At 42.1% G+C, this 23269-nt stretch overlaps 1 protein-coding gene across 1 annotated transcript in view; it reads right to left on the bottom strand.

Annotated features, from left to right (window-relative positions):
- The window catches only part of LOC126546296 (uncharacterized), a 32971-nt gene extending 10181 nt beyond the window's left edge, over positions 1 to 22790 (bottom strand). The window contains exons 1-4 of the mRNA XM_050194473.3: positions 21648 to 22790; positions 19028 to 19130; positions 18840 to 18880; positions 13222 to 13415 (exon numbers count right to left, since the gene is read on the bottom strand). Of these exons, the coding sequence (XP_050050430.2) occupies positions 13222 to 13415; positions 18840 to 18880; positions 19028 to 19130; positions 21648 to 22664 (1355 nt within the window). The 5' untranslated portion in view covers positions 22665 to 22790. The remainder of the gene's footprint in view (positions 1 to 13221; positions 13416 to 18839; positions 18881 to 19027; positions 19131 to 21647) is intronic.
- Positions 22791 to 23269: the final 479 nt, after the last annotated feature.

The following is a 23269-nucleotide window of genomic DNA, read 5'->3' as shown; positions in this document are numbered from 1 at the left end:
CAAATTAGATTTTTAGATATCCAGTTCCAATTTAAAGGTGTTGGTGTCTGCTGGTGCTATGAACCGTGCAGCAACAAACCACTTCTGCCTTTCAAGCCTGCCCCTGCTAAGCTCATTAAATGAGCTATTGCCACATTTTGCCTAAAGAATGCTCTCGGTAAATATTGCCTGCACTGTATCTCAGACACGTTCAACTATCATGTTGAAAGATTGCTGAGCACCGGGTATCCTCAGCACCTCCTCATTTCGATTGCAGAGGGCCTTCTCAAAAAGACTCACACGAAGCCACAAATGTGTGAAGCCCGTACACAGTGTAGGCAGAAGGTAGGTGTAATATCTTATGTTTATATGCTATCACACAATCTGCAAAAGGTGGCCCAGCATTACAATGTGAAAGTCGTGTTCTCTGCCCCCCACAAGCTGTCAAAGCTTTGCAGGTTGACCGACCCAGCGGCAACCCAGCAACGTGACTGCAGCATAAAGCACAGGCGGCCTTTTGTTGAATGTGCAAAAGGTGTATACGAAATTCCTTTAGGGTACAGAAAAGGTGCATGCTGGCCAAACTCGGAGATGTGTTAACGTAAGATTAAGGGAGCACGTAAACAATGTAAAAAATGCACGTGAAGGAAAAGATTTTGAAGGTTTTCTGGCAAGTCATTGTCTGACTTGTAAGGACTGCTCACCGGACTTTGTAAACGCCTCCATTATCATGAAGAGTAAAATGCATGTGACACGGGAAATCATAGAATCTGAATGGATTTCTAGACTCGGGGAGGGATGTGTCCATCATGCTTTCAGACAAAGAGCTGGCATATTTACGCATGCGCAGATGATAACGCCTGGCTTGGAGAGCATGTATATTCGTGAATCATTCACAATAAAAGCTGTTGGAAGTTCAGCACTTGTCCTTGTCGTCTTGTCTCCGTCCGTGTCTTTTCTTTGCGCTGCCACCTCTTCCTTATGAAGCCTCTCCTCGATAGAACAAAATCGAAAGCCAAGCCAAGCGCAATGAGGACCTCATAAAAATGATATGATAGCAGTAGGCCTCTGTCGAATAAAGGAAACAGCCACTGATGAGATTTTTTTTCTAGTTCTTCAGGCCTGTTTGGTACCATAGAGAGGAAAGCTAAAATGAAACTATAGCGTGTTTTTTTCTGCCACCAAGATACAGAAACACATAACTATTGAAGAGTGGTGCACATATCTGCCAAAATCATTGCTGCTGTGCACAATCACACTGCATGGGCTAATTCTGTTTTACATGTTGCCTCAAGGCATGCTATTTGGCTGTAGAAGCCAGGTTTTGCAGATTATGAGCCAATCGTAGCATTGCTAGTACCTTACCAACTTCTGTTATCTTATTTTTAATTTTATTTGTAAATGTTAGAGCCCATGTCTTATAACATGTGATGCATGTTGAGCTTACTACTCATAGGAATAAACTATTGAGATTATGCACACTACTTGGCATCGTAAATGTTGAATAGAATGAAGTGCGTACAATGAAAGTTTATACTCGCAAAGTGACACCACAGCAGTTTTGCAACATAAACCATAATGTGCCTCCTTATACAGAGCAATTTTAGACTTGCGTTTGCTTGCCTTCTATGCTCAGAGAAGAAAAAATAAGGTTCTTCTGCCTTCCAAAATTCTGTTTTTCCCGAGCTCTCGCACTTCCAGCTGCATAAATTTTGTCAGAACGATGAAAGTGTTTACGTACTTCCAAATGGCAGAAATCATGTTACACTGCACTGTACTTTTGGGAGACTACCAGCCCATTTCTGGCCACCTGGCAACTGTCCTGTGTAGGCTGTGGCTTGGAGTTGCATTTACGAAAGCCTACTCTGCCCTGCTCAGAATGGCCCACAGTGTCGCCTGCATTGTCTGCTCTGTGCGCCAAACTGAGTGTAGTCACACAGCAAGTGGTCAAGGTGTCTGCGGTTGCGCAGACACCTTGGCCACCTGCTGTGCGACTGCCCTTAGTTTGACGCACACAGACACTTTCGTGTGCATTACTACAAGTGGGAGATTGCCTTTCATGTGCAGTCGGAACCCTAGATAATTTACGCACCTCCTCCGTGTCAAGCTAGTGGATGATGAACACCATCATAATATCCACTGTACATCTCAAGGTTTGCATTATCATTGCACATGTACACCCGGCCACAAAATTTTACGGACTATGGGATCTCATAAAACTTGGAGCAGCCTGTAAAAGTAACCAACAAAACAGTGCATCCATATGTTGCTTGCATATACTAGTAGCAGCTGGAAATACTAACACCAGGCTCCGTTGTGAGGCTGCAGAGATATTAAGCTTTTTCTCAGATTCCGTGGTCCGTATAATTTTGTGGCCAGGTGTGCAAGCTGTTGCTAGCTGAGGCACACTACGCTTGCCCATTCCCACACAAACACACAGTGCATTAGCAACTACAGTCAAATACTTCTAGTAAAAAAATTGCCCCTTTGACAGAATTACCTGTATAACGAAGGATTCAGTGTGTCCCGTTGAATTCTTATCTTTCATGTTTCTAATTTAGTCATACCGAATGGCTTAATTGTTGTTTTACAATAAATGCTCGTATGGACTGGCACCACTGGTGCACTTCACATTATTTATGGCTGCCTCCCATCCTTGAAGCAAAAAGCAACGTCCAACGAGTCAAACAGCCAAACACTTTGATGAAGGGCACCAGTGTTTGAGTATTGTATGATAACAGTATATTATATGGAAATTGTGTTAGCCAGCACAAAAGAAAAAAAAAATGCAACAATATAGTTGCAGAAATGTTAGCGCTTCCTATTGGTGGCGGTGCTAAGTACACGGAGCTGTAAGAGCTGCTGGGTGTGTTCATGCAAGGACAATCGAGGGGGATCCCGACTACATTTTTATTTCAACAAACTTAGACCTAGAGATAGTGAAATCCCTCCACATAGCGAAGCTGAGCTTTTTTTGTCAGCACAAGTCTTTGTTTACAGCAGAGGTAGTCCTGGGGCAACTTGATCCAAATTGATATGATTGTTGCTTTTTTTTTATTTCGCATGCAAAAACTGTCACATTTCTTACACTTTGCAATTTGTCTAATTTTGCTGCCAAAATTAAGAACCTGGTACATAAGGGAAATTAAATACACTGCTACATGTTTAGCGTGCAGCAAGATATGCTAAGAAAACATTTTGAAAGAAACTCATGGTAGTAAGAAAAAAAAAATAAAGAAAATAAAGGCTCATATTTAGCCTCTCATTCAAAAGCCAAGTTTTTCTTTTTTTTTTTGTTTGCACAGTGGGCTTGTGCAGACAATTGAGTGCATTTTATTTTCATTAACAATATTGTTAATAGTAGGTATATGAAGTATGAAAGCAGAGGACATATTTTTTAGACTCGAAATTGGAACAATTTGCAACTGTGTAGCACTGTTGTGTGGCTAGACTGTCTCACCTAAGACTTCAAGGCAAAACAAAAGATATGTGCAGTTCGATGTGTGGAGAGATTTTGCTACGTCATACTATAAAGATTTAACTGAGATAAAAATAATTCACAGACTATTACAATACTCCCCAATGTGAAAGTTGAGCTCAGCTCTATACGTGTATTCATTTCATAATATATCTGTCTCATGCAGCACACTGCAAATGGAGCAAACTGCGGTGCAACTGCCTTGCTAATCGAGAGATCCCGAGAGGCAGTGTGTGTGTGACGCATGGGCGTGATTCACAGCAGCCGCTGCAGACAGACCACCACTCATGCAGCGCTTTGTTCCCATATTTGGTATCAGTGGCGCTATCGGTGAACGGAAGACGCGCTACTCTGGCACCTTCTTGTAGCCATCATCTCCACAGAGCCCGTCTTGTGCAGCACTATGCTTTTTTTCTCACGCTTTCGCCATACCCTCCTCCTCCGCTTTCATCCTCATACTCTCTTTGCTACTGCCGTCTTTCATTGCGTTTGCTCTGTCATCTTTCCTGTGCTCATTCACTTGGACACGCTGAGAGAGGCCGAGAGACACCGACGCTCAACGCAGAAACGGGCGCCCTGTCTCGTTCCCCTCTCTTGTGTGTGTCTGTTTATTTGGTGTCTTTATATTTTATAATGGGCACCTAAGAGCTGCGCCCTAAAAAATAGTTGGGAACCCCCTCAGACTGTCCTTATCTGAATAAACCCAGCAGCAAGGACCGCCAGAAGATGTATAATACGATGGTGGAACAGCTATTTGCACTATTGGTGCAGATCTTGCTGCATCCGAAAAAGTAATAGTGCAGTGATAAGAATTTTGACGCAGTGTTAAATATATATCTATGCACCACATAGTCTTAATATTAACTGAAATTGCCAACTAATATAGTGGAGCCAGCTTTATTTGTATAAATGCAGCATTTGGAATAAATATTACAGAGCTAGTTTCTGTAATTTTTGATCGAATGCCTTTTCCTGTGTGTATAATGTGGTATAGAACCACTTCTACCATTTCAACTTGCAACAGACATTTGCCCATTCGCCACGCTTCAAGTCCAAGCAAAGAAAAAAGAAGAAGAAGAAGAAGAAGAAGAAGAAGAAGAAGAAGAAAATAGCAGGACAAGGACAGGTAAGAAGACCATGCTTTATAGGACGTGCATGATTATGCTGAAGTTACAGTGAAGAGGTGCAAAGGTTCCTTTACTTCTAACGTGCAAAGTTTCTCCTGCATAACTGTACGTTGGGCCAAGCGAAAGCTGTTTAAATTACAACCTCGAGACCTGCTCTTTCAATCTTGCAGGGTGGAAGGAAGGTACCCAGAAGGAGCAATTAGCCAGCAGTTGCTAACCTCCGTCTTTCCCTCTCTTTTTCCTCCTTCTCCTCCTCCTAGCCAGCGGTTGAGTACATGTATTACAAGGTACCTCAAGTGGCATCGTCAACAACTACGCTAAACAATATGCGTCCGAACATTACCCAAAGCTGCTTTTTGATCCAACAGCCTCCTTAAGTGAGCTCCGTGCCACAGTAGCATGAGGAATACACAATTGCACCACAAACGGCACAAACAAGACTGCGCAGCGGCAGAACATTAGCCTCTGCCAGAGAGAAATGCAACAAAAGAGCTAAAACAGCAAATGGAGGCATGACCAATGACATTAGCTATATCCCTGGCTATGGCCATGGAGGAGGGAAAAAAAAACTAGGGACCATAACAAGACAATGTTGAAGCTAGCCTAGTGATAAAAAAAAATATAAAGGAAAAATACGCCTTTGTCACGTGATAGGTAAGCGGTAGCTACTAGTCGCCTCTCTTAGGTTAAGTCTGCATAAATATGCTTTGCTAGTTTGATGCCTTGCCTCTTCCAAGGTGCGAAGGTGGCGGGACAAAAATTGGCAAGAAAAAAATTGCACAGGTACGATGCCTGTGTTGGAAGCATTACAACACAAGCTTTCAAGGCATTTGCGTGGACATTGTTGCCAGACGTTGATGCCAGACGTTTGCAGCATAGCGCTGCCAATCTCTTATGGCTTTCCGCTTCTTCGGAGGTCTGTCTAGGCATCTCTGGTGGTCTCGTCTCGCCATCACTCCGATTTACACCACAAGATTGGCCGCTGACACCTTCATGTGAGCGTATTGCTTGGTGTGATTGATGGGTCCATGCTCGAGCTTTTGGCAAATGTTGTGTTAGAGAGGTGCCAGCCAAACACCACCAAGAAAACCAGGTTGGGTATGTAAAGAAAGCTTTGCTTCAACAATCACTACAGTTCAAGGTGCGCTGCGGCTGACATGACCAACCTTAAGGAGCGCATGGAAAAGCAAGAACAAGCTTGGGTGTCCTGCAAGTGCTTCGATCGAGGCAAGAGCAGAGGCAACTCCATTAACCCTGGTGGTAAACGCAAGTGACGCCTTGGAAATTCTATGGTATGCACTGGGCCCTTTAGCCCTCCTCGATGTTTCCTTGAAGCAAAGTGTTACGCGTGTGGCAACAGAACACCATTTGTTCCTTCCTCATCCAAGCCTGTAACTGTGATGGCAGGCACCACTAATGGATACTACAAACTAAACAATCTCTTGAATGGTCTAGCAACCATGGGGGCACCATTGTTCCCAAGAGCCACTGCACAGATAGGCCATGGAGAATCAGGCAGCATCAGAGGAGGTAGGTTTGCCAAGGCTAGGCGAGTGAAGTCATGCTCCCTCCTAGTTTCCCCCTTTCTCCATGGCTTTGGCCACTCGGTTCACCTTTATGATGATGATAGCACACTAGGTTTTGGTTTCAGTTTTACTACTGAGGCAGCTCTCAGTGCAATTTGGCACAATTGGCACAGCTGTTCCACTACTGCATATGTGTGTACACACACACACAAATGTCGGCCCACACAGTTACGCTTTTGTCCCATTTGCCCAATTAGTCTTTGGGATAAAGAAAGAAGGTTTAACAACTATTTAAATATTACCACTGAAAGTGCCTTGGGTGTTTTACGCTTCAATGAAACTGCAGTGGGCTGCGGATATTTACTGATAGTTTACCTGCTCTGCAGAAAATTTGCAGTGAAGCATCATTTTATTTCTTGTACATTCCCCAATGTAGGCAGGAAAATATTGCTGCAGTCGCTCTTTTCTTGCTTCACGCTATCATCCTCCAGCATGGGCCGCCTAGAGTGATAATCAGTGACCGTGGGTGCCAGTTCACTGCTGATTTTGTGGGAGGACTACTACGTTTGTGCACTTCTACCTTATGACATTTGACACCATATGATCTCCAAACAAATGGACTTGCAGAGCGTGCCAACCGAATGCTTTACCAACATGTTTGCAATGTATGTCACGCCAGATCAAAGAAATTGGGATGAGATTCTACTGTTTATGTTGTAAAATTTCAACACTATGAGGCACAAGATGTCTTGCTTCAGCCCATTCTTTCTTCTGTATGCACGACTCGAGACACCAGTCTCCCTTTGTTGACCACTGACGATCATTCTATAGCTGAAACGCACTGTCGTGTGGAAGAGGCTCGTAGGCTTGCTCGTCTATGCACACTAGCTTTGCAGGATACATCAAAGGGAAGATATAACAGCGACCCCTGCCCCGTCACCTATTCCGCAGGTGACTTGGTCTGGTTGTTGACCCCAGTACGGAAGCGCAGTCTGTGCACAAAGCTTTTGGCACACTATGAGGCCCCTTTTGCGATACCATACCATACCACACTCAAACCATACCATACCATGCTCAAACCATACACCCAGCGCGAGGCCACTTGACTTGCCCAGTGGGCTTCGACTATATGAGTAGCAATGTAATGGCACATTTGAACAGAAGAAGAAGAGGAGAAGGAGCAGCAGAAAGGAAGCAAGCCGAGGACTTTACTTTTGGTCTGGCAGCCTTGCTCCATCCAGTGCTTTAGCGGCAAGCCTTCTAAATAAACAGCTTCCGCCTTGTAACATTATGTTTACGCAGCCAAAGCAATATTGACAGTTTAGAATCATGACTAGCATCATCACTAATCGCAGTGGACTGCGCATGCAGTCCACTGCGATTACGTATACATTTGAAGCCCGATATGTGAGGCCTCCTGTTAATAAAATGCATATTACCAGACCCGAAATCTTTATTACGAAGCATGGCAGTGTGGCCAGTGTGGCAACATTCACAGTAAACGTAAGGGCCCTCAATAATTCATACTTCAATCATGTTCATAACTTCTCATAACACATTTATATAGAATCTAAATATCTTTTCTTTAAAGCTAAGTAGCTCTTCTTTCAGAACACTCATTCAACTGTGATGGACAACCAATATGTTTCATGCTATCTCATATTCTTTGTAAATGTGTCTTGCCAGAATATTACAGCATGAACAGGGTGAGGAAAAAAAAGCCAATTTCAAAGTAATGGTATGAGCCCTGTTGCCTTAGTTTCCTAGTTACAGCACTGCTGTGTAATACCAATAAGTACACATCTCACAACTATTACACACACATACGTTTTGTAACAGTGCAAAAGAAACACAAATAAAAGGAAGAAAAACATGACAACACTGCGCTAACTTACAAGTGATATTTTATTCAGGAAGATTACACATAGAAACCGAAGTCCGAAAACCCAGACATGCGCAGGACAAATTGTGTGCTTTGATGATGTATTGAAAGATGTGCACACTATCAGGACTAATATAAATCGCGAAATTCTTTCTTGTAAAGAATGACCGATGGTTCACTTATACATGTGACACCCCCCCTAATCTTTATGTTGTATGCTTCTGCTATTTCTCTTGCCGTCTGGCTTGTGTGCTTAAAGGTAATAGAAGTTTCACCAAACATAGAAACACAGCCACATAATTTGCAACGTACACGAAGACGTAGCGGCACAGCTCTTTGTATAGATAACTCATGCTCTCTAAGACGAACATTAATGCAGCACATTGTTTGTCCAAAACATTCATTACCACACAACAGTGGAATGACATACACAACTTTTTTTGCATATGCAATGTACAGTAGAGCCTTGTTGATACGATTCCATTACATATGATTTCCCGGCACCAATTTTCATACTCGAGAACACAAAAGATAACCCAGTAGAGTTATGCTTATTCTTTACCAGTTCATATGTTCTCGGAAAAGACGAGCTTTCGGCACCAACATTCAGTACATCGCCAAACTGCGATCGTATAATATGTTTTGCAGCCTCTAGATCCCTTGTAAAAAAGAAAATGTGCAAGGTGCACGCGATCAAGAACAGTATATAGTCACCTGCCGTGGCAGCTCCACTGCAATACTCGACTGCTCGTCTCACATGAAAATGCCAGTGCGAACTCAGTTTCTTATTCTGGTACCAGCAAATCTCCTCCCGGGTCATCGCATGCCTCATTCATAGCTATTGCCAACAAACCTATTCTGATAAGCATCTTCACCTATCTGTTTGATAGCACAAGGGTCATAATGTGTAGTGCGTTAGTAGTGTACTGCACGCCTCTAGTAGGCGATTATCCAAACGCGCCGCCATTCCCTGCTGCAAGGGGCACGATGTAAGCGTCACATTTCACTTCAGCGCCATCCGGCATCACCCACAAGCTCATTTTCATTTTGGTTTCTCATCACTGTCTTTAAACACTGTGCAATATGAAAATAACAAAATGTACATGTCTCGTCCACAAAGACTCGTGCAACTCTTCGCATTATGCAGATGTCAACTACAGTTAGTCTGACCGATTTCCTTAGTTACTTCGGATCATGCGGTTTCTCGGCTCATCATGATCATCATCATCAGTTTATTTTATGTCCACTGCAGGACCAAGGCCTCTCCCTGCGATCTCCAATTTATCCTGTCCTGCGCCAACTGATTCCAAATAGTGCCTGCGAATTTCTTAATTTTATCATCCCACCTAGTCTTCTGCCGTCCTCGACTGCGCTTCCCTTTTCTTGGCACCCATCCTGTAACCCTTATGGTCCACCGCTTATCTAACCTACGCATTACATGACTTGCCCTACTCCCATTTCTTTCTGTTAATCTCAATTAGAATATCGGCTATCCTTGTTTGCTCTCTGATCTACAGTGCTCTCTTCCCCTCTCTTAATGTTATGCCTAACATTCTTCGTTCCATCGCTCTTGGCGCGGACCTCAACTTGTTCTTGAGTTTCTTTGTCAGTCTCCAAGTTTCTGCCCCACATGTTAGCACCGGCAAAATTCACTGATCGTACCCCTTTCTTTACAATGATAACGGTAAGCTTCCAGTCAGGATCTGACAATGTCTGCCATATGTGCTCCAACTCATTTTTAATCTTCGGTAAATTTTCTTCTCATGATCAGGGTCCCCTGTGAGTAATTGATCTAGGTACATGTACTCCTTCACAGACTCTAGAGGCTGAGTGGCGATCCTGAACTCTTGTTCCCTTGCCCGGCTATTGATCATTATCTTTGTCTTCTGCATATTAATCTTCAACCCCACTCTTACACTCTCTCTGTTAAGAGGAAGCTTTAGCTCGGTTGGACCCGCTGTGGTTGCTCAGTGGCTATGGTGTTGGGCTGCTGAGCACGAGGTTGCGGGATCACATCCCGGCCTTGGCGGCCGCATTTCGATGGGGGCGAAATGCGAAAACACCAGTGTACTTAGATTTAGGTGCACGTTAAAGAACCCCAGGTGGTCGAAATTTCCGGAGTCCAAGAGTGCAACGAAAATAACGAGTTTGAATTTATGCAGTGCATCTCCAATAATTGAAAGCTAATTGAATGTGCTTAAGAGGAAGCTTTAGCTCGGTTGCTCCTATCTAAATACATGTAAAAGGAGAATTAGTTTTTCTCGGCAACCTCCGCGCCAAATTTGACAAGGTTTGTTGCACATAAAAGAAACACTTAAAATCTAGTGGCTGTTGGTTTCGAATTCTAGATTTAGGTCGTCAACTTTTCGTAAGAAATTGCCAGAATTGGAAATTTTCAGTAAATGAAACTATGAAGTTTACAGCTCCAGAACTCATCAATGAAAAATGAATCGCAATTCTGTGAACTGCAGCTAATAGTACATCTAAAGCGGACAAAATTGATATGTTACACATAAATCTTAAAGAATTTAGTAATATGGAAATACAGCTTTTGCAGAACCCTTGTACACAACGTAACAAATTCACTTAAGATATAAATTGACATATCCAATTTGTACGCTTTGAATAGTCTAATGGATGCTGTTTACAGAAGCGTGATATCTGCTCTTGAAGTAGAGCTATTAATTTGTAGACTTCGTCCTTCTATCTTCTTTGAACTTTCAAAGTTTTAAAAATTCTTTTAACAAAACTCAGGCCCTAAATCGAAATTCCGTTTCCAACAGTCCCTAGAATTTAGCTTTCTCTCTCAAATGCAACAAATTTCATTAGAATCGGTGCAGGGGTTATCTCAGAAAAGCGTTTTTGCGTTTTACATGTACTTGAATAGGCCGCGTCAAAGTTGGGCCCGAGCTAAAGCTTCCTCTTAGGGTCCTCAATCATTTTTGGTAACTCGTCCGCAGTGTTGCTGAACAGGGCAATGTCATCTGCAAACCGAAGGTTGCCGAGATATTCGCCATTGATCCTCCCTCCTAAGCCTTCCCAGTTTAATAGCTTGAATACTTCTTCCAAGCACGCAGTGAATAGCACTAAGAGATTGTGTCTCCTTGTGCGACTCCTTTTTCTATAGGTATCTTCCTACTTTTCTTGTGGAGAATGAAGGTAGCTGTGGAATCTCTGTAGATATTTTCCAAGGTATTTACATAAGCCTCCTGTACTCCTTGATTACATAATGCCTCTATGATTGCTAGGATCTCTACTTAATTAATCAAATGCCTTTTCATAATCTATGAAAGCTATATAGAGAGGCTGAATGTACTCTGTGGATTTCTCGATTATCTGATCGATGACATGGCTATCATCCATTGTAGAGTATCCCTTCCTAGTACGCGTTCTCTCGCATTTTTTTCCCAAAATGTATGAACGAGGTTCTACTGTATTTGTTGACATTGTTCACAGTACATCTGCCCTTTGCCTGTTTATCCATCAGCATCGGCAACTTTAAGGCAGACGTGTCCTACCTTATTACCTTATTTCTTGCAGAAAACAGATCTACGCTGCACCTGGAACCAACATTCTGTAAGCCAAGTGCCGTTTTGTGTATGTACACAATCACTGCACATTTTTTTTTTGCTTCGCTCATTTTGAATACACTCGAGTTTCTTATGGGCGTACTTAATCTTGGAAAGCATACCTTCACATACAGGCAATGACAGTGCTCAGAAATCTAGCATCCATCAATTAAGCGTACCATTTGTCCTGCACATGTCTGGATTTTTGCACTTCAGTTCCTATATATGTGTGCGAACTTCCTGAACAAAATATCAGTTGTAAGTAAGCCCTGTGTTGTAGCGTTTTCCTTCCCTTTGTCTGTGTTGCTTTTGTGCTGTTATAAATTGTATGATTATCCTAACCTAACCAACTCACCCACCTTGCTATCTTACACACAAGTGTGTTAAACAGCTGTGATCTGTGTATGGTGCCTTACAAGTTCTGCTGCTAATGTCAGTAGACAATGCCAAGAACATAATCCAATGACACTGAACAGAAGAAAGCTGTGTACAGTGCAGTAAGAGGTTCATCACTAGAAGAGAAAATGAAGGCCTGTAATGTCCACCTAAAATTTAGCGTCTGCACATGATTGGTGTTAGGATAAATATAACTATGCCAAGAATGTGCATGAGATTTCTGCGTCAACAAAAAAACTAAATGAAGAGCGAATCAGGCAAGACCATGCTGAGGTTCCAAGGAAAAAGAGATGACAGAATCAGTGGAAGACGGCTTTGGTTGCAAAGGTGACTTGTAGGGCCAGAAGGACCCCACTGTGCAAGACAGCTGCATGGAAGCTTCCTCGATGACCCGTTGTCTCTTGACGATGGCACCCCATGACAGCAGCTTGAGAGCATGGAAGTTGAGGTGCGAAGCGAAGGAGTGTGCTAGAAGGGCGCATCGGGACCTTGGTGCGTAAGGCCTTCACTCAGCTGCCTCAAGACTACCACAATGGCCTGGGGACTCCCAGCAACAAGCATTATCAATGGCAGCACAATGGCCAGCTATTCCCCAAGCATCTACAGCCTGCTGGTGATGCGATGCAGCAACTTGAGTTCTATTAGTTCGTCACTGAACCAGTTTCTAACCACACAGACAACTGCCATCATTGACTACGATTCGGTGACTATTTTACAACTTTTTTTGTGTAGTTAGAGTGGCATGAAAATTTATGTGTGGAGAACTGGATTGGATTGAGTAACTTTATGGTAACCCGCCATGCTATCTGCATCCTTTTCTTGGTTTTGTGAATGTTTAAGCAAGTTTCCCGTGAGTGCAAGTGGTCATATTTTTCTATGTCAATAGTTTCACTCTGGAACCGAGACAATACTCGGTTACAAAAGTCACTCCCGAACCTTAACTCATCACAAGGCCAAAGGTCTATTTCTAAGAAGTTTGCATTGAAATCCCAGTAACAGTACGTCAGTATGATGCCAAAGGTTTCAAATTATTTCTTCATATAGGCCCGAGCAGAAGTAATCAAAATCCATGGCAACATGGCAAGCTGGTGTGAAAACCTCAAACACAGCATCGCCCATGTCTCACTTCTGCATCTTTCCAGGCTTACCATGCCTCCTATCACAATACGAGTGCCCTTTTCAGCATTACAGAAGCGTAATTTACAACTACAACTCCTATTTCTTTTTAGTGTACCCCTTATCTGAAGAAATGAAAGAGATATACCTGTACACAATATGGCTGATGTGGTCATTGAAGCTAACTGTCTTTTTGGGCTGGACACTTTCAAGGGAGCTGGCTGGAAGTGAAGTGTCTGAATCGAGGGACAAGGATGAGAGAAATTCATCGCTTGACTCAGAGGTGGTACGTCTCCAGTCGGTGCCATTTTTGAGAATGCCTCGACGAGAACCCTGAGGTATCTAGAAATGCAAGAGATCTTAATTAGCCACAAGAGAAAATACAGCACACAATTCCTGCCTACAAATAAATAGACATTATACAAGTCATGACAAGCGGGCCCAAGGCCACATTGGTCAAGTGTGTCTGGGACATGTATTGTAGAGAATCTGAGTGCAATCACAAGCTACAGATCGATGCAGAAGGTCAAATGTTCTGACTATTTTATTAAAGAACAAATGGCGTAAACCACACAATAAATTGCTTTGTGGCAGTTACTACATCCCTTCACTATGAGCACTGCTATTTGTTTTTTGCAAATAAAGTTGACCTTTCACAGTGATAACACACATTATTGATGTGTTGAAAAAGTGTTTTATATGGGGAGATCAGTTTCAAGTTTTACAGAATTTTAAGAACATCGCTTGTGGCAGATAGCATAATTCTTGTCTTTGAGCTGGGTTATTACTAGCATGAGAAATTGAAACACATATTCAACTAATTAAAAATGTTTACTAATTAACTTCTTAATTACTTGACAGCGCATATTGCAATTTACAAATCGTAGCCAGCGAGTTTGCAAGGCATATCCACAAGTTTCAAGCTATTATTTCCCAAATTGTAGGACCAAATACACGGGCGTTCAGTTACTTTTGTACTTCAATGCATAAAAGAGTGTTAAGAAAGTAAGTGGAACAACAGTGTATTTTATGGCAAGTTTAATGGCACATATCTCCAAGCTGGTGTCATTCTGGAAATTTATTCCAATTGGGTACACCTTGTGAACTCGCCAATTACAATTCGTAATTGTTTAAACAAGGAAAAACCTTTTTTTCGTGCACAATTCGTAGGAAGGAAGGAAGGAAGGAAGAAGGCGACAGGACAAAGCGCATGTTCTGTCCTGTCACCTTTTTCCTACGAATTGCACACTAAAAGAAGGCTTGTTTTCCTTGTTTACATAATGTTTCACCAACCAGCCCAAGCAGCCACCTTCTCACAATTCATAAATTTCAGTATGTGCCATAAAGTAATTAATTCGGAAGTTGAGTAGTGAATTATTGTTCATTAGTTGAATATGTGCTTCGATTTCTTGTAGGTAATGTCTGCCACTCTGAATAATCCAACTCAAAGACTAGAATTATGTTATCTGCAACAGGCGATGTTCGAAAATTTCACGACACTTAAAAATTATCACCCCGTATATATTGTGCACCACATGCTGAGTAGTGGTCCACAGCTGACAAGGACATTAAATGGCCTTTTTTGCTCCTCAAATCAAAACTCAGAATTTTCTGCACAATGTGCACAGTGTACAATGTGCACTGCTAACCCACGAGGGTAGAGCATGCGCATTTGCTTCACGTCTCTCAATTGTAGAATCACCCAGCCCTGCAGCAGATCACATGTGGTTTGTTACAATGGCACCTTTCTACACACCTGTACGGTACACTGACATAGCTTCAGCTAGCACTGGCAGTTTTCCCTTTAACAGTAGACCACACTGTCCATCATATGTTTCAACATACACGCACAAGCACATGATAATTATGAGTAATGTATCTAGCATGCCACAACAGACAAAACAAGGTTGCTTGGCTTTCCTGAACTTAGAAAATGTGAGGAAAATGCCTGTTAGACTGCATTTTTGTAGTAAGGCAGTCAAGTGTACGTGTGTGCCTAGAACACAAGACAACTTTGGCTTCGGCCGTTGATGACTGTGCACATTCACAATTCCTGAACACTTAGCAACTGAATATTTTCCACTAATGTCTTGGCAGCATCCACTCCTTTATAGAACATATTTATATCACATCACATACGCTTGGCTTGACTATTATAAGAGAACCTGTTTGCTGTCAACTTTTCTTCCAATTAACGGTATGCTTTACATTGTTTACACAATTGTTCGAATGGCATGAAACAACATAATAGAATAGCTTTGCTTTGACATGAAGCAATACCAGGTTTGTTTCTCGCTTAATCCTATGTCGAGGTCTACTACAGGGGACAAAAGCACTGACATTTGCATACAGCGGGTTTCCCAGCTATCATTCTTCGCATTTTTCAAAAAGACCAGCCAATCTACATGAAAATAACCAAATGCATATAGCTCACAGTCTAGTAGAGTAGCCACTAGTACTTTCTTGTTAATGTCATTCAGTTTAATAATAATTATTGCAATTAGCTAATTTTTTTTTCATTACTGTTCTGAATAGTATGCTGTCAATGAAGAATTTGTAGGAAATTGAAAGTTAAAGCTGGCGTGTTCTCAGCCAGGTAGTTTTTGCCCGTTTATTTCATCCGGCTGAGAAAGAAAGCCTGTGAAAAATGAAAAATATCACGTGACTAACCGCCCGCCTGAGTCAAAATGCAGTGCCCTCAAACAAGCCCCATAGCAGTTAGCAAAGGTGTCGGTGCTGGTCCCGTAGCCCCACCAAGGTGTTGCACTGTCGCGACTGGGGCGCGACAGATTGCCCACTAACATCTTTGGAGCTTTTCTGCAACCAGCTTAGTATTGTTCACTGTCCTCTTGACCAAATAAAAGTATTTTTTACTATCATAAGTAATTAACAGTTATTAATAACCCACTTTAAAGCTTTGATTTACATTTCAAACACAAAATCTTCTATGTACAAGTTGTAGAGCCTATTGAGAAATATCTGAATAATTTCTTTTCGTGCTGATAGCTGCTATGGTTTTAATTTTTCCGGGCTACAAAGAAAGCACCCAATATTTGAAAAAATACCATGTGACTATGCACTTACGGGCAGTGACTTTAGTGCCCTCAAACATTCTACCAATGAAAGATTGACGCTGCACACAGACGTAAGGCATGAACAGGCTGCAAGGAAAAATTATAGGTGATGGCCATACCCACCATGTCCGACACTTCGTCATCCGCTGCCAAAACCTCTATGCCCTTTATGATGTAAACAGCAAGAACACTGCTAGAGCTTCAAGAATGGCCATGCGCTATTTATCGCATATCTCATTGCTTCAACCTACAAGATATCTCGACAAGACTGGAAGCCAAAACCATTGCATTCTATCCATCTGTTTGCTCAGAGCTTGCTCACGCCTTCGGTCTGCGTGCAGCATTGATCATTCATGCGTGGCATGTTTAAGGGCACTAATGTCGATGTGTGTAGACACATATTCACATGGTACTTTTTCAAAATATTGCGCACTTTCTTTACAGTGCGGAAAATTAAAACCATAGCAGCTATCTTTACGTAAAAAGATTATTTGGACATTTCACAATAGGCTCTGCAATTTCTACATTGAAGGTTTCACATTTAAATTATTTTAGAAGTTGCCTAAATAATGATTGTTAATTAATTACCTAAGCTCATAGTAAAAAATATTTTGAATTGTTCAAAAGGGCAGCTAACAATACTAGGTTATTTGCATTCTTGTAACCCACACAGATATTTTTTAAGTTTGGGCCAACTTAGCTGAAACACCCTGATTGTTAACACTTTGGCAAGGTAACAACAAAAAAAACCCCTTCTTGTGAAGGTTTCTGCGGTGACAAATTCAGATCAGGCATGACAAAGCATTCCATTAACTTCATTCAGCCTAGCTAAGCTTTCCTTTTCAGGAATGCTAAATTCAAAACATTACGTGCGAGACATGATCTCTACCAAAACAATATGATCATAAATTTTTCTTTTGGTAGTATTAAGAGTTATTTACTAGAATGTAGAGGAACTGCTTTGATGCCATCATTCATCACCACACATGTGGTTTCACCAAGCGACAATATGGAAAAAAAGTCGAAATTGGCTATTCTGCAAATCTCTCTTTCAATAAATAACTCTCGCCCACAGATTAATTCCTACAGTTTGTTTTAACAAAATGCATCTGCAATGTTATTGGGCCTCTATGCATCATGAGTAGAGCTGAAACATAAAATTGACACAGAAGTCGGGGAACCAGACACAAACAAGCGCTGCGTTTGTCTGGTTTCTTGTCACCTGTGTCAATTTCATGCTTCAACTTCACTCATGGATTACCAACTAGCCCGCTCCCAAGCTTTGCTAAACTCAATACTTCCCAACAATTTCAGTTCCCCAACTGTTGCAAAGGGGTAGTCTCTCAGAATGAGGGAACAGAGAGACCACCTTGTTCTGAGGGGCCGGTATGGTGTGAAGCTAATTTTCAGATAACCCAGCTTACTGAGCAAGAACATGCCATTTTAGCAAGAAGACTAGTAGCACCTTCATGCACACAATTTACCTTCATCCCCGAGAACTGCGACTCTGACGTAATGATGTAGTATATGGCTACGGTGAGTGTTTTTCAGCAAGAAAAGACGAAGGCCTAGAAAGCTACACACAGGGGTGCCAAACTTTCAACATAATATTTTTGCAAACATACACGCACACACACTGAATGAGTAGGATGCATCAGTAACCCAATGTACCATATACATATAGCATCCTTGCAAAAATAAAATCTAGTTGAGAGTTCAGTGCCCATGTGTATCGCCTTGTCTAGTCCCTTGTCTTTTTGTGTTGAAAGACATTCACGATGACCCAAAACAAACTAGCTCAGAAACTAGTCAATAAGTTGTATATGGATGAGACTTTCCAGTTGGAACAAAGCCTTGCATGTCTGCCAACTTGTAAAATTTAGCAAAATTTCAATTCACTCGCAAAGCAATAGTTGATGCATAAACAAGCCTTCATTTAGCATCTTCCATGATCCTGCAAGGTTTGAGGTGCACAATATATAAGCCCCTCCACAAATACGACGCACACATACAAATTTCTTGTGAAAACCAGTACTAATGGCAAGGAGGGTCTGGGTAAAACTTGGAGCTGAAGAATGACCTATTTTAGTAGCAAAGGTATCCAAGGCATGGGGCCCCATCCTTATTGTGACAACCAAGTGCTCACTTAAAAGTAATATTTCAAATAGAAAAGAGAGCGCACAAGGCATGACTTAATTGCAATAAAAGCAGTGAGGATGTCTGACATTTGTTGTAGTACTTGCCCTGCTTTCGGCAAGACCTAGTTTTATTTCCCTTAGTTGCTTGAAATGGGTGCGCAGCACAGATGGATGTGTAGTAAATAAAATAGCCATTTCTTTTTGAGGGTGGACAGGGTTTTTACTCCATTGCTTCCTTTTGTTGATATGTTGTGATATGCAGCAGTGTTAGCAAGTTATCTGCAGCAGTGCAATGGCTCACTGGCTATGGTGCTCTGCTGCTGAGCGCAAGTTGCAAGTTCGAATCCCTGGCCATTGCGGGCGAGCTTAAATGGGAGTGGAATGCAGAAACATGGTGGTCAAATTTAATCTACGGCCTGCCACTATGGCATCCCTCACAACTTGCTGTGCAGTTTCGGGGTATTAAACTCCATAATTTGATTATTATTATTATTTTAGCTTCTCGGCATGATACGGTACAGCAATCACACAAGAAAATGGCCAACAATACACACCTGATATGCAGAAGACTCAGAGAGGGATCGTTGCTGGCGGGCTGAAAAGTGATACATACATACGTTAATGCAGAAACAGCGTTGGTAACTATATGTAAAAAAACTCTGCCTCTGCTAAACAACAAAAGTCTGTACAGCACATAAGAATAAGATTTGCTTGAATTAATATTATAAAACAGCGCACTTACAGACAGGCAGTGCCTTTGACACCAAGTTGCTCTTGTCTTCCACCTTGTTTTTCTCTGGCAATTCAACGGACTTGCACTTTGAGAATTGAGCCTGCCTAGACAGCTGTATTGGAAATGGTGAAGTAGTAGTCAGACAACGAAGAAACATTTTGGTACGAACCATTTAAGTATTGACATGAGAATGACTTAAACTTAAACAGGGATGTCTATGCATCTGGCTAGCATATTCATGCTCCTATTTGCCACTCAAGAAATCTAACCTTAAAGATAAACTTTTTAAATGTTCATTTTTCATGCAGAAATTGCTGAAAATGGTGAAGAAAGTCAAGAGAGGGCAGTAATAATAGCTGCATATGTGAAGGGCGAGCTGAAACCATGACTGGAAACTGCACATACACTGTTCACATACAGCTTCCTGTATAGACCTACTGCAACACTCGTGAAGACATTGGCAATGCTCATGCAATTACAGCAGACTGTACAGGACTTATAAATGAAGCGGCAGCCAGACTTCCTAGACTTGTACAGTGGTTATTTGTGAAAAACAATGATGTATGTCGGCACTTCATAGTCATAGAATGTATAAAGCCAACTTCCAAAGCATAAGCACAGTCACGTCACCAAGGCAGTCTAAACCCCATAATTCAGCAATGTGCTTTAGCTGGAAGCCCATGCTTTACTTCGTCCACATAACACCTGGCGTGAAAATGCCCAAGGCACTAATTGTGTTTCCTTCGGCATGTTCACGTCAGGCATTCTTTTGACTAATTCAAACATAAGGCACATTTAATACAGGAGTAAGTAAACATGTACATCATGAAAAACTTTAAACTCATTTCACTGGTTAATTCAAACCACTTTTATATGTCCCAATTGGAACAAAGGCAAGTCCACAGTGGCTACCAATGGGATGAGGTAGGTGGCATACAAAATGGACTTGGCACATGGGCCAGCGTAATTACGCAATATTTTCGTTAGTCAGCCACCATTTTTTCATAAGAAAAGTTTGCAATCTACAAAAGTCCTCTTAAGGGAAAATGCATTCCCTATGCAGTAGCATGTGCTACCAACATTGTCTTCTGCATGCATCCTGTTTCTTTATTTTCACCATGTACTAAAGAAAAATTTTATCACCCCAGGCATCAGCTTTAAACATCATTGCTGTCACTACTTATATCGTTTATGTCTGAACTACACACAATTTCTCTGTGACACATTGAATAAGACACAGAATTCAGCCAAACAACCAGTATCAGCCTTGATATTTCGCAAACTAATAAGATGGACACCATAAGGGAGCAAAAATTATTTGATAGGAAAAAAAAAAAGAAAAATAATCAAAGGTTTCACTTTGCCTCTTAGTGAACTGACATAGGGATCAGAGTCGTTCGTTCATAGAGGTAAACGGCATGAGCAAATTGTTACCTTTGAAATCCAGCAAATTAAATGAAAAATTAAGTTCATATATGGTAATCAAAGATGCATCCTTAATGGCATTCATGCTTACAAGAAATAGCTGACACAAACACTTTGTGATTCAGTATTCTTATTTATTAATAGCTTCTGACTCCGTATATGAAGGTACAAGGCCTCAATTTGTCAACATACAACAAATAACGAGTTATCTCAATTTTTCAAGGAAATTTCAAGGAACGAAAACAAGGAATGTGCTCACCACGCACCGGTTTTAGCAACCGAATTAATAAAAACACTTTGTGCTGGGCTTCGTATGTGCACTGAAAATAGTCTTGCAGAAAACATAAAATTTGTTCCAAAAAAATTCTGTCTCTTCCATCTAAAGACTCAAACAGCCAAATGACAAAACAGCAAAAGTGCCATGTTACTGAAGAAAATTATAAATTATATGTGATTTACACCTACACACCACAAGCCGCCACTATTCTTTGAACTGCCAAGTTAACCATTCTGTATGAAGTGGCAAACATCAATTTTTTACCTAGCCAAATCATATACCAGTAGATCTCGGCACAAATAATTACCAAAAACGTCATTCACATACCATGAGATAGCATAATTACAGAAGATGAATTTGAACCGAAAAATGTTCTGTACTTATTTGACACTGTAATGCAAGCACTAAGTGTTGCAAGTTTGCAGAACTGGATATGTGGCCATTTACAGAAAGGTTACTGATAGGTTAGAAAAATAAACAAATGTAATAAGAGCCATAATGAGAAAAAGAAAAAGCGCATTTTGTGCATATTTATTCATATTCAACCACACTCCTTTATAGAGCTCTAACATGTGCTGTGTGTGCTAATTATTACATTTTGCGGAACACCCGCTTCTTTTAATTTTTAAACGTTCACTCTGCGAGAACCACAGGTTGGAAAGTGAACAACTTTTAAAGATTTTAGCGCGGCATCGTCATTGTCTGGATATTACAGGTTTAACGAAATCTTACTCTGGGCGCGTTTTAGACGCAGTGTGCGATTATGAAAGCGCTAGCCACGTACGTTACAGCATCAATGAAATATAGACCAGTAAAAATCTACGTAAGGTGCTTGACACATTAATATGCTTCAGACAATGGTTGTATAGCCGACTAACAGAAACGAAACGAAAACCGGAACTAACGAACCAAATAAAAGAAACCCACCCTTTTCGTCAAAGCCATTCGCACAGACTCCGACGGTTCCAACTCCAGTGCTTGAAGATGACCGAAGTCAGTGCCCACATAAAATGTCTTCCAGGTACCAAATGCAGACTCAGCTTTGTAGAGGAAAAGGAATAATGTCTTCTGGAGGTTGACTACTTTGTACGCGTCAACGAGGGAGTCCCTTGCATAGGGAGTTGCCATAGCCGCGCTATGCACTTCTTCAGGCGAGTGGTAGTCGGAGAATACAACTTGAAACGCCGATTTACACGCACAAAACGACCCGGACACAGTAGAGGGATTAGTGGCTACAGTGTGGAACACAAGCATGAGCATGCTGTCTGACTGCCGAACAAGGAACCGAGGCAGAGCGCTTGGGGTCGCGCCTCCTTTGTTGACAGCGCAGTGGTGACGATGTGACGATGCAAGGCAAGGCCGCGATGTTTCTACGAGCTTAGGTTCACCGCACCAATGCTCCATGGCAGCTCCGAATGATGAACTTGCGTAAAGCCGGGGAAGCGTGACCACAACCCACCCTTCGAGGCGACCGAGGTTTGCAGTGCGTTCCACATAAATGGGGCGCGGAGAAGCATGCCTATGGTCAGAACCGAAGGGGGCGCCGCGGTAAATAGAATACACGCCTGTGAGCGAGTTTGCACACGGGAACCTTTTTTCTGCATATAAACAGACACGTGCCTCGTGGTGTTCCAGGAGCCTTAAAACGGTGCTAGATATACTTAACCCGTTCTGTGGCAACTGCAATGCACAAATGCAGTCAAAATTCTCTTTGGCTGCCTCTTCCTTAGTCCGTTCAGCGCCGTTCTTGCGCCGTTCTTGTGAACCTCTGACGAAGGAACATTTGCTATGGAGAAGCATCGCAATGGCGGGCGTCCCGGCAAGAAGATCGGGGAACACGAGGCGACCGCTGCAGTCCGTGGAACTGGTAGAACCTGCATCACAGCTTGACTTACTAGAGGAGTTAGGAATAAATGGCGTTGGTGCGGTCATCACTTCGGTCATGTTGACAATGTTCTTCCTCCAAGTTAACTTTATTTTATCAGGAAACGCTGCAATGATTACGAACACGCACTGCCTACCGGGGGCTTGTTTACGTATCTTATTTTCTCTGCCGCGCTTCTTCTTATTTTTATGCAAAGTTTCAACTCGCGACAAGAGAGGCCGCCAGCGTACTGGCCGGCGTAAAGCCGTTGTATTTAGCTTGCAGTCTGCTTACGAAGACGGCGAAAATCTCTGATAATTATTGGGTGTAACGTAATCTAGTCCACGTAAAATATATAATTTCATAAACAAAGATCCTCTGTGAATATACCATGCGTGAATATACCGCCGGCGGCGCCGGTTTAGGCGCCGGTTCCCTGCTGCGCGTCGTCTGCTGCTGCTTTGGTTCAGCTGCGCAGCAGGCTCACAGCGATAGCCATGAAACAAACAGTTGCCAGAGTACTTACTAGTTTATTATGCTTTTTCGTCGTTTCTGCGCCTGAGCTGTCACCAGCTGACAATGAAGTTCGTTAGGGTGCTTTATCTTCGAGGCGAGAGCGCAGTTTGGGAGCCGCAGCAAACGAATCGCCAGTCTCTCTAAAGTGACCCCGCTGTGAACCAGTTCA

The sequence above is a fragment of the Dermacentor andersoni genome, chromosome 1, assembly GCF_023375885.2.
Source record: "Dermacentor andersoni chromosome 1, qqDerAnde1_hic_scaffold, whole genome shotgun sequence".
Taxonomy (NCBI): domain Eukaryota; kingdom Metazoa; phylum Arthropoda; class Arachnida; order Ixodida; family Ixodidae; genus Dermacentor; species Dermacentor andersoni.
The sequence above is the reverse complement of the archived record's forward strand: the minus strand, read 5'-3'. Positions and strand labels throughout refer to the sequence as shown.